The sequence below is a fragment of the Hyaena hyaena genome, unplaced genomic scaffold, assembly GCF_003009895.1.
Source record: "Hyaena hyaena isolate Hyena2069 unplaced genomic scaffold, ASM300989v1 scaffold_480, whole genome shotgun sequence".
Classification (NCBI taxonomy): domain Eukaryota; kingdom Metazoa; phylum Chordata; class Mammalia; order Carnivora; family Hyaenidae; genus Hyaena; species Hyaena hyaena.
In genome coordinates this window covers 134,153-146,957 of record NW_024081108.1, presented here as the reverse complement: position 1 = coordinate 146,957, position 12,805 = coordinate 134,153, and the positions used below count along the sequence as shown (strand labels likewise).

Below are 12,805 nucleotides of genomic sequence, written 5' to 3'. Positions count from 1 at the left end.
GAGATGTTTTGAATGAATTTAATTCAGGCACTTTCTACTTGGACTTCACTTAGACATTTTTCCCTGGGCACTTGTCTGGAATTCTGGGACATTTTATAATATGATTTGAAACCTAATGGCTGTAGTACAAAATCCTCACTTAGGATTAGGCCCTATTCCATTCTACCAGTCTGTTTATTACATCTAATTGTTTCATGTGAATTCCATCTTTGTATCTTGACTTCTATCATGTTTAGTATCCAGAATGCTGTTAAGCTACATTTTTGCTTCGTTAGGTCTTATTTATATTCTGAAATGCATTTCAAGTCCTACATCTTCACTGAGCATATGGATACAGTTTTAGGAAATAAAGAAGTTGGGTATCTTTTTTCATGATGTATATGTATCTTGAAGGGATATTTGCTTTTTTGGGAAAATACTTCTATATTACATTGAATTATTAGATAGGCAAATATTACCTTTTTTGTACTTATATTTCAAAGCCCTAAACTAAATGATTTTAAGCATTCAAAAAGAATGAGTCCAAGATTGTTTGATGCTAAAATTATGTATTAAGAGCATGAATCTAAGAATAATAATTACATGACCCAAATCAATAATTTTAACATATTTTATTATTTTCTATACTTGTTTTCTTTTAGGACCTGCAGCATACAATCCTGTATTAAGGACATCTTGTTCCATACCCTTATTTTTTAAGTCGTCAAAGCGTTTTAAAGATTCCAAAGAGATTACTCCTGGTCCAGCAACGTATGAGGTTTGTCAATGATAATTTTCTTTTATCAGTAACGAAAGAATAGAATAATTTCAAGAAAGCACTGAAAATGTCTACATTGAAGTCCTTTCCATATGTTTTACCCATATTACTGACTATTAAAATCTTCTGGCTAAGAAAGGCCTTTTTTTAATACATTCTGTTTTTAAAGACTGAATTAAGAATTATTCGTCAGTTTATCTATATCCACTAAGCACACACACACACACACACACACACACACTCGTGTATATATGTTATATATATAATTTGTTACATCCCTGAAACTTTAAAGACTTAGTTGTTTACATACATAAATGGAAATATCCAAGTATTATTGCAATCATGAATTTATTAGAAGGCTCAGAAGATAGCCCTGTTAGAGCCTGTAGTCTTTTAAGCTGTGGATGTTCTGATTACAAGGATGCTTAAATAAACTTCAAGTTTTAAAAACTGTGTTCACAACTAGGCTTAATTCCTCACCTAAGATGAATGGGTCTACTATTTGCACTCTACTAACTATTAAAAGTGAAATATTTTATAGTGGCTTATAGCAAGTCATTTAAGAGTTAATACTCAGGGCAAACCACAGTGAATATTGTTTTTTGGGTTAGTTAATGACAAGTTTATTTTTATTGAATGTATGCTTTTCAACTTATTTAAAATGTCATGATCTAAATAATTTTTAGGCATTTTGTCAAAGCAGATTTATAATATAAGATCGGGGAAAAAAAGAAAAAGAAAAGAGAATGAATAATGAAAGTGTTGTTATTTTATTTGTTGGCTGTTGACTCCCCCAGAAGACCACTGCTAATTCCTACTGATTAAGTAATGCTAATTCTATTTACTTTAGAAAGGGAGAATCTGCTAAACAGTCTTAATAGTGTTTCAGAAGGTGCAAATCAAAGGACTTTGGGTGTTTTAGGACCTGGGCTGTGTGATATAAGACAGGTCTTACACTGGGTGTTATATGGAAACCAACTTGACAATAAACTATTTATTTAAAAAAATAATAATACATGTCTTACAAATGGGGAACTGGATAAGATTGGGCAAAGTTTATGACTTGTTTACTTTGGGTTATTAGGCACAGTGAGGAAAGGTCTTAAAGTAAGTGTTGATCAGTAAGCTATCAGTCTTGATAAGTTAGATGGTATAGCTGTTCATAGTCTGATATTCTTTCATATTAAATCTTAAGCTGAACCCTTCTCCTCTACTTTTGAAAACTGATTTTAGTGGTATTTACAAATAATAATGTCAGTAAATGTAAATGATATCCTTTTATTTTGTTATATATTTATTACAGAAAATGTATCTATTAGTCTTTCTAGTATTTAAAGACGTTCTTTCTTTTTCTTTCATTAAGATTTTAGAAATTATATTTATACTTCTTCATAGTCTTTTCTATGCCAACAGAAAACATTTATGGGTTTGATAATGATGTTTATTAAGGTATTGTCTGAATATATATGTATATATTCATACTGCACTGCAAGGTAACTTTTCTGTTGAGAACTGAGTGTGTAATATTTATTTTCTTCCTAATACCATTTGTTTTCTTGAGTAATTCAAAAGTTTTTGAAAAAGTAATTTTCTTTCAAAGTTTTCCGTTAAAGAAGTTATTTTTAATCTGATAGGCCAGTAAATTATAGGTCCATTTATTATTACTTGTTTTTATTTTTTTATTTGATATTTCTTTTTTTTTTTTTTTGTCTATTGACTTTAATAAGCTTACATTGGTGACTTTTGAGAACACGTTTGCCTAAATATTTTATTTTTTACAGTAAAAGATGATTTTAGAAATTTATAACATTGTTTTAAGATTGTAATATTATGTTCTACTTAAAACTTAAATGTGGGGTGCCTGAGTGGCTTAGTCGGTTAAGCGTCTGACTTTCGCTTAGGTCATGATCTCGCGGTTCGTGGGTTCGAGCCCCGCGTTGGGCTCTGTGCTGATTGCCAGCTCAGAGCCTGGAGCCTATTTCAGAGTCTGTATCTCCCTCTCTCTCTGACCCTCCCCTGCTCACGCTGTCTCTCTCTCTCTCTCTCCTAGAAATAAATAAAAAATATTTTTAAAAAACTTAAATGTGTATGATTTGTGCCATCATTAGTTATAGGTTTTCAGTGTCACATGTTTACACTGGATCTAACCTATCCAATACAGGTGGTAGTTACAATAATATCTATTAACAACAGCTCTCTTAAGTTACACAGCCATATTTTCAAAGTCAGCTAGACATTTTTATTCTTATGTAAACAGTCTCCTCAGTTTCCCAGGCAGAAAGAGTTTTCTCTCTCTCTCTCTCTCTCTCTCTCTCTCTCGGTGGGGTTATGATCAGAATTTCTTTGGAACATCACTCACTGTATTTCAATTATAAGCTAATCTGTTTGTCTTTTTTGCTTCTTCTAGTTGTTGATATTTATTGGTTTACTATCACTGACACTTTTAAAGATATACTGAAAGCTAAGGGCCTTTAAGGGGAAAATTTTGCATGTATGCTTATGTAAAAAATGTGTATACAATTTTAGATGGTTTGTTAATCCACAAAAACCCACTTACAGTTTCAACCAAGAACTCCCAGTAGCAGATTCTGAACTCTATGAGGGGAAGACTTATTTACTTTTATATTATTAGGGCTTCAACCATAGAATTGGGCATATAGAACCATGTTAATAAATGCTTATTGTATAAATCAATAAATATAAGTAAACAAATGGGCAGAGGACTTGAATATACATCTTTCAAAAAAATATATACACAGGGTCAACAGGTAGAAAAGGTGCTCAACAATCCCCCTTATCAGGAAAATGCAAATCAAAGCTACATCCCTTAGAATAGTTAACATCAAACAAAAGATAACAAATGCTGGTAAAGATGTGGATAAAAGGGAACTACTGGGCACTGTTGGTGGAGGTATAATTTGGTATAGCCTTATGGAAAACAGTTGGACATTCCTCAAAAATTAAAAATAGAACTACCGTATCTAGCAATGGTAGATTGATAAATCAATGGATAATTCTAAGATTTCTTCCCATGATTAAATTACTAGTCTTTATCCATGTATAAAGATGTACTTTTTTACTTAGTTTAGTGAGAAGAAGAAATTTCAATGAATTTAACTTTTAAAAATCCTTCATTAAATATTACAGAAAAATTTAAATATACCTTTCTTTAAAAAAGCAAATTCTACGGAAATTAATTGAAATTCAATAACTCATTTCGTCAGAAATGGCAGAATTTCCTACTTTCTTTAAGTGTGGAATAATATTTCATTGCTATTTACACTCACCAAAACGTTATCCATTCTTCCTTTGATAGATACTTAGGTTGTCCTATGTTCTGACTACTGTGAATAATGTCACAGAGACAGAGGAGCACAGGAGTCTAATTCATTTCCTTCAGATATATACCCAGAAGTGAAATTGCTAGATATGGTAGTTCTATTTTTAATTTTTGAGGAATGTCCAACTGTTTTCCATAAGGCTATACCAAATTATACCTCCACCAACAGTAGTTCCCTTTTATCCACATCTTTACCAGCATTTGTTACCTTTTGTTTGATGTTAACTATTCTAAGGGATGTAGCTTTGATTTGCATTTTCCTGATAAGGGGGATTGTTGAGCACCTTTTCTACCTGTTGACCCTGTGTATATATTTTTTTGAAAGATGTATATTCAAGTCCTCTGCCCATTTTTTTACTTAAGTTTTTTTTTCCTATTGAGTTCTATGAGTTCCTTATATATTTTTTTATATTATCCGCTTATCAGATAGATGGTTTGCACATATTTTCTCCCATTCCATGAAATGCTTTTTCATTTCTCTATTGTTTCTTCTGCTGTAGAGAAGCTCTTCAGTGTGATGTAGTCCCACTAGTTTATTTTGGTTGCATGTGGTGTCATATCCAAAAGAAGACTAGTGTCAGACAGGATTTCCCCTATGATTTAGGAGTTTCATAGTTTTAGGTTTAGATTTAAGTCTTTTAAGTAATTTAAGACTTAGATTTAAATCTTGAATTCATTTTTTTGTGTATGTGAGTAAGATAAGATAAGGCTGCATTTCATTCTTTATGTAGTTATCCAGTTTTCCTAAGACCATTTATTAGAAGACAATATCCTTTCCCCATTGTGTATTATTGGTGTCCTTATCAAGGATCAATTGATCAAATATGCAAAAGTTCATTTCTGGGCTCTTCTGTTGTCTGTTTATATACTAGAATCTTACTGTTTTGATAACTACAGCTTTATAATATCTTTTGAAATTAGAAAGTGTGATGCCTCTAGGTTTGTTGTTCTTTCTCAGGATTTCTTTGGCTACTTGGGGTCTTCTATGGTTCCATACAAATTTTAGGACTAACTTTTCTATTTCTGTGAAAAATGTCTTTGGGAATTTGACAGGGATTACAGTGAATCAATAGATCACTTTAGGTATAATAGACATTTTAACATTATTAATTTTTCCAATTCATAAACATGGAACATCTTTCTATTTGTTTGTGTCTTCTTTATGTTTCTCCATCATTGTCTTATAATTTTCAGTGTACAATCTTTAACTGCTTTGGTTATATTTATTCCTAAGTGTTTTATTATTTTTTATGCTATTATAAATGGAATTTTTTGATAGTTTGTTATTTGTGTATAAAAAACATAACTGATTTTTTGTATGTGCATTTTGTATCCTGTAACTTTACTGAGTTCATTTATTATTTCTAACAATTTATTTGGGACATCTTTAGGATTTTCTATATATAGGATATATCATCTGCAAACAGATAATTTTACTGCTTCCTTTCCAATTTGAATAACATTAATTACTTTTTTTTTTAATTGATCTTGATAGGACTCCCAGTGCTGTTAAATAGGCATGGATAGAGTGAGCAGTCTTGTCTTGTTCTTGATTTTAACAAGAAAGCTTTCAACTTTTTACTACTGAATATGATATTAGCTGTAGGCCTGTCATATATAGTCTTTATTATATTGAGGTTTGTTCATTCTATACCCAATTTGGTAAGAGTTTTTATCATGAAAGGATGTTGGATTCTGTCAAATGTGAGAGTTTCCTTTTTGCATGTATTGAGATGATCATATAATTTTTATCTTTTATTCTGTTACTGTGTTGCATCGCACTTATTGATTTGCATATGTTGAAACATCCTTGTATCCCAGAGATAAATCTTACTTGATCATGATGTAGGATTCTTTTAAGGTGCTGTTGAATTCATTGTGCTAGTATGTTGCTGTGCTAATATTTTGTTGGCCTGTAATTTTCTCTTCTTGTAGCATCCTTATCTGGCTTTGTTATCAGGATAATGCTGGACTTATAAAATGAATTAGAGAGTACCATCGGTTCAAATTTTTGGACAACTCTAAGAAGGATTGGCATTGATTCCTTACATTTTAAATAGAATTTACCAATGAAACCATCTGCACTTTCCTTTGTTGGGAGGTTTTTGATTACTGATCCAATCTTCTTTATAGTTGTAGGTCTATTCAGATTTTCTGTTTTTTCATAATTCACTGTTGGTAGATTGTATGTTTTAGGAATTTATCCATTTCTTCTTGGTTATTCAGTTTTTGGTGTATAATTGTTCATAATAGTCTCTATCATCCTTTGTGTTTCTGTGATGTCAGTTGTAATGTCTCCTTTTTGATGTATGATTTTATTTGGTGTCTTTTTCCTCAGTCTAGCTAATGGCTTGTCAATTTTTCCTTTTTTTTAAACCCAAATTTATTGCTTTATTCATTTTTTGTTGTTGTTTTTCTGGTCTATATTTCATTTATTTCTGTTTAGATCTTTGTTATCTTCTTCCATCTGCTATCTTTGGACTTATTTTTTTCTTTTTCTAGTTCCATGAGATGTAAAGTTAGTTTTATTATTTGTGATTTTTTTTGTTTTTTAATGTAGGCATTTAATGTATAAACTTACCTCTTAGAACTGCTTCTATTATATCTCATAGTTTTGGTATATTGTGTTTCTATTTTCATTTGTTTCAAAATATTTTTGACTGCTCATTTGATATCTTGTTTGACCCATTGGTTGTTTAAGAGTATGTTATTTAATTTCCACATATTGTGAAATTTTCAGTTTTTTTTTTTTTTTTTTTTTTACCTTTTATTGATGTGTAGTTTCATACCATTGGGGTTGGAAAAGTGTCTTTGTTATATTTCAGTCTCCTTACATTTGCTAAGGCTTGTTTTATGATCTATCTTGGAAACTATTTCTTGTGAATATGAAAATGTGTTTTGTTATTGTTGTTGTTGTTGTTGTTTCTTTGTTTTTTGCTATTGGATAGAATATCTCATTTATGTCTATTAGGTCCTTTTGGTCTAATGTGTAGTTCAATTACAATGTTTCCTTATTGGTTTTCTGTCTGGATAATCCATCCATTTTTAAAAGTCATGGTTGACATCTTTACTGTTATTGTATTAGCTATTTTTCTCTTCAGATATGTTAGTATTTGCTTAATACATTTAGGTACTCTGGTATTGTGTACACATATATTTACAATTGTTATATCCTCTTGATGAATTGACCTCTTTATGATATAATGACTTTCCTTGTCTGTTTATACAATTTTTGACTTAAAGTCTTTTTATGATATAAGTATAACTACCTTTGCCCTCTTAGTTTCCACTTGCATAGAGTATCTTTTTCTGTCCTTTGAACTTCTGTGAATCCTTAACCCTAAAATACCCATATAGTTGTGTATTTGAAAACAAAATCCATGTAGCCATTCTATGCCTTTAGATGCAAAATTAATCCATTTACTAATACTATAGTTATTAATAGAGAAGGACTTACTAATGCCACTTAATTAATTATTTATGGCTGTTTTATACTTTCCTGTTACCTAGGCTGGCATCTTGTCCCGTGCAGCTGCAGAAGCCAGAGATGGCTATGGTCGTGTCTCCTAGGGTCTGGAAAGATCAAGGAGGGATTCAAGTGGCTTGTATCTTACACTTGTCCAGCCGCAGTTATTTGGATGGCTACCAGTGTGGTTCCAGACTCTAGCAAGGGTGGTTGGGTGAGTGAAAGGAGTGAGAAGGAACTCAAGTGGCTGGCATCAGTGAATTCAAATACCTGTGGTAGGAAATCTGGTGAGATCTTTTGGAGATCCATATCCCCAGCTGTGCTGGACTTTGGCTTTGTCAGTGGTACAATCTACTGAGTTTGTCTGCAGAGTAGGTCTTGTGAACTGCAATTGCTTATCCTGCATCTATGCTAATAACCTCTGTCTTTCTTTCTTGTTTCTAACCAGCACTAGATGTTTTAGTTTTGTTGGTCTGGATGGGGTGAAACTAAAGCATGATCCTCCCACAGTACCCCAAGAAGCTGGCAAAGGTGGTCACCCACTTCGCTCTTTCTTTCTTGGTGAGTGATGCTCTTTCTTGCTGGAAAGTTGCTTCTTGGAATTGAAAAATGTCACTTGGGGGATATGAACACTCAGGCAAAATTCAATTGTCTTCTTTCTTTTCCTCTGCTATTATTCTCAGCTTTTTTGATTATAATGTGTTGCTAAAATTTCCCAAGTGGACTCTAGACATTTTTGTTCATAGATAGCTGTCCTGTCATTGATATTTGTGAGAAAACAGAGAAGCTATGTTCTCCTACATCACCATTTTCTTCCACTGAAATATCAATAATTTTTTTCTCCTAGAACTTTGAATTCATTATCCCATTCCACTCTGGCGTGTAAGGTTTCTGCTGAAAAATCTGCTGACAGTTTTGTGAGGGTTCACTTGTATGTGTGACAAGTCATTTTTCTCTTACTGCTTTCAAAATTCTGTTTGTGTTTGACTTTTGACAGTTTGATTATGATGTGTCTTGTGGATGTTTTGGATCCATTTTTTGGAGGGATCCTTTGGGTTTCCTTAAACTGATTTTCATTTCCTTCCCAGTCTGAGACATTTTTAGCCACTGTTTCTTTGAATAAATTACCTGGTTCTTTCTCTGTGTCTTGTGGAACTTTTTTAGTGCCTATATTGATTCATTTGCAGATGTTTCGTGAGGCCCTTAAACTTTATTCATTACTTTTTTCTTTTTGCTTCCCTGACTGAATAATTGCCAATAACCTGTCTTTGAGTTTCTGTTCCTATCTTCTGGTTGATCTAGTGTGATGTTGAAGCCCTCTAATGCATTTTTCAGTTTGATTGTACCTTGAGCTCCTTGATTTCTGTTTGGTGATTTTTAATACTTTCTCTTTGTTGAAATTCTCACTTTGTTCATGCATTGTTTTGATCTTGATGAGCATCTTTATGTTGGTTATTTTGAATAGTGTGACAGGTAAATCATATATCTCTGTTTAATCAGGGTCAATTTCTGGAGACTTACCTTGTTTCTTTGCTTAGATCATCTTTCTCTGTTTCTTCATTTTCCTTGATTCTCTGTTTTGGTGTCTGTATATTAAACAAAACAGCCATCCCTCCTAGTCCTCATGACTGGCCTCTTACAGGAGAAGACTCTCACCAATAAATGCAACTAGAGATTTTGAAGACCTCTCAAACCCTTGTGCTAATTCAATGTACTTCCTTTCTTCTTGGAAGCCTGCAAACATCTAGAGTATGCTGGATCATACCAGTGCTCAGAGGTAAATGAGGCAGATCAAAGTTCCTCAGGCAGCCCCCAGAGAAGTTAAATTATTAGATGTATTGTCTAACTCTTTTCTTCCTCAGTGATAAACCTTAGTGATAAATTAGATGTATTGTCTAACTCTTCCCCTCTGCAGTGATAAATTGGGATCAGAGGTTTTTAGCCTGTTTGCTCTGCACTGAGCTTGGAGGAGAGGCAACTAGTTGTGTTCTAGATTAAAAGCTGTCTTTGTTTTCACCAGCTCCTAGGCTTTTTATATTTTCGTGTTTGTCTGTTTGTTTTGATTTACTAATGTATTAAAGAAGAGCAGTTCTCTAGATTTTTCAAAAGGAGAATAAGTACATTGGAAGGGAGATTCAGAAATTTACTATTTGAGTCTTATAACTATAAGTTGAACCAGAAGAAATGAAATATGAGGAAAGATAAATATCTCCAAGTCACTGGATTTTGTTCACTATTACTTGATAAAATATGTTAGATATCAATTGTTAGTCTCAGATGAGCTCCATTCAACTCGATATTAGTATATTTTTGTCTCAGATTCTGACAAATGAGGCTTTTATTATTATTAGAAATTTCTCAAGTTTTGGTGGGACTTGGTAGATATTATGCAGCAATATGGTAAGGAGAAAAATATATAACTATTTTAATTATAATAAAATAATTATTATATTGAGAATAAGTAAAAGATACAAAAATGTGGGTATAAATCAACCAAATGTAGTCAGGCAATCTTCAGAAAGCATTTTATATGAAATATGAGAATAATGGGAATTTTCTATTTGGACAAGCCATGCAATATATGCATACTCCAAGAGACACTAGGGAATAAAATATCCTTGGAAAGATTTTATTAAGCCAGTTCTGCTATAACATAAAATAGATGGTATGACATTAGACCTGTAGACAATGTTAGATTACAAAGTATATTAAATAATACCAGGGAGTTTTTGTTTTCTCCTCTTAATGACAGATAGACACTAAAGATTCTGTAGACACTAGAGATTTTGAGTAGAGGTATACTATTATATTAAGCAAAACCCACTTTCAAATTTTTTAATATTCCAAAATATTATTTTTCCCTTTGTTTCTGGATATGTTACTAATAAAGGATGATGAGAGTTGAGCAAATTATATAGTTTTTGGATAAAAGTTAGTTTCTAAATTTATTTCCAAATGTTCATATTATGTTTGTAGAAAATGTTTGGTTGTGATTATAAATTATATTTATTTTAAACTTCTATTTTAAAAATCCACTTTTATACCTCAGTTTCAAAGTTTGTGGAACAGCATTTTATATCTTTTGGAAATGAGATTTGAATTTTTTGCTTTTAGAAATCAGTTTGCACTTCAATTCTATAAAGGTCATGGCACATTTTTTAAAACCCCAAAATGAATGCTGAATAGCTGCCTGTCATTTGTCATTCCCAACAAAGTTCTCTGACTCTCCATGGACTATGTCCTTTGTTTGATTTTCTCCTTTCATTTCTGCCTACAGAGCTCTTGATAGTCCCTGGAATTTCCTAAGTTAGTAAGTTTGGGTAGACTTGTTAAAGTCTTTTCTGGAAAATCTGTTTTCATTTTATCAGATTAGACCTTGAGATGCCTGTCAGAGGTATGGTCTGTTCTATGATATCCTGAGAGAATTCCAGGTTAATTATGTTACTAGTTATTATATTCGAATAAAGATAAATCCTTGGATTTTAAAGAATGGTTTCAACCTAGAAAGATTGCCTAGGTGATTATATATTATGAATGATTTTCATGGAGTCCAGAATCCCTTTAAAAGAAGCAAAATATTGTGTGCTCTTGCATTTGTGTATTTTTCTATGAATAGTTTCCATAGTACTCTCAAAGTAAACTAACTTCCCTCCATCGCCACCAAAAATGAAAAAGTTTAGAATCACTGTTTTTTTAACAAAAGAATACCTTTAGCTGTTAATAATTCAGATAAAGAGCAGAGAATCACAGTTTCTATCCCCTCTGAGGTGATGTTGACAAGCAAAGAATCAAGTTCTGTGTACTAATTGCCATGGCTGCAGACCTCTTAGGTACTAAGTCATTGCTTTCCTGTGTATGCAAATTTTATTTAACACAGACATTACTTATAAAATTACCTATGTAAAATGTTTTTAAAACTAGGAAAGTTACATGTGATATTTTATATAGACAATGGAATACTATGGTTAAGAAGATGAGTGAAGTATAGGATTTTGTAGAGGCATTGGGTGATGATTTAAATTTAACAATATAAAAAATAAAGTGGAAGGAAACCAGTTTCATATGTATGTAACCTATTTTTAACTTGAAATAGTGTTATTTTTTGGTGTGTTTCAATTTGCTAAAAATTATCTAAGCCATCACTATTTTTATTACTTTTGCCTGAGACATAATTTAAGTTTGATTTATGAAGGCAGGAAAATATCTTTCCAAAATGAAAGTTATGTATTTTTCTATTCTGTTTTTCTGATTGCAATGTAGAAGTTTTATTATTTGGCCAATGTAGTATCTCAACTTTAGCTTACTGATAATTAACCATGTTTATAACCAAGGAAAGGATATTTTATAAATAGTTACCAGCTTTTACTTCTGGTTATCATAATAAATCATATTTTTATTTTCATATTTTCCTAAAATATAAACTTTAGTTTACCAGCCATAGCATCTTGTTTATAAGTTGAGGTTTAGTTGTAGATTAGAATCATTGTTAGAAGAGAATCAATAAATTAATATGGAAAGCAGACTTTGAATTCTCAACAATAAAATCATTATAAATATCAACTATTTTCTTCTTCAAGAAAGAGGTAAATCTCATGTTCTCCTGGATAGTAAAAAAAAATAAAATAAAATAAAAAATAAAAAATTACTGTCAAATGCCAGAGCATACAGCCTCTGGCCTTCTTTTTCTCCTGATATCACTCTGTTGCAAGAATGATGCTCCTCAAGGCTCAGTGTGTTCCTTTCCTGGGCCTTGTTGCACTAATTACAGTCTCACTGGATATCAGCACTTAGTGTACTAATGTTTTATCTTCACTCATTCTGTCATTGATGTTGACCTAGTCATTCTTGAGGCAATTGATATTGACCTGTTTATGCTCTTGTTCAATAGTTCTACTCTTGAAAAACAGAGGGTATGGCTACAAAAATATATATCTTTTATTCACAGTTTTCAGATTCCCAAGTTACATTATTTTCCTTGACGGCTTTTTCCTTCTTAGCACCTTTTTTCCTTAGTTCTAGAAGTTGGAAGAAAGAATTATTAAAGGAATCATATAAATTAATAGCCATGTATAAACTAATGCCACTTGTTTATCCAGGGATGTTTAAACAAGCTGGGGTACCCTAAACTCACTCTTCCTTCACTGTGGGTTTTCTGCTCACCAGATATTTCATGGAGAGATATATGAAATGTTTGGTTTCCCCACATAGATTAAAAATCTTGGACCTTCAAACAGCCCATCCA

At 32.0% G+C, this 12,805-nt stretch overlaps 1 protein-coding gene across 1 annotated transcript in view; it reads left to right on the top strand.

Moving 5' to 3' along the window:
* The window catches only part of STPG2 (sperm tail PG-rich repeat containing 2), a 348,920-nt gene that overhangs the window by 296,279 nt on the left and 39,836 nt on the right, over nucleotides 1-12,805 (top strand). Inside the window, exon 12 of the mRNA XM_039254246.1 lies at nucleotides 642-757. Within this exon, the coding sequence (XP_039110177.1) occupies nucleotides 642-757 (116 nt within the window). The remainder of the gene's footprint in view (nucleotides 1-641; nucleotides 758-12,805) is intronic.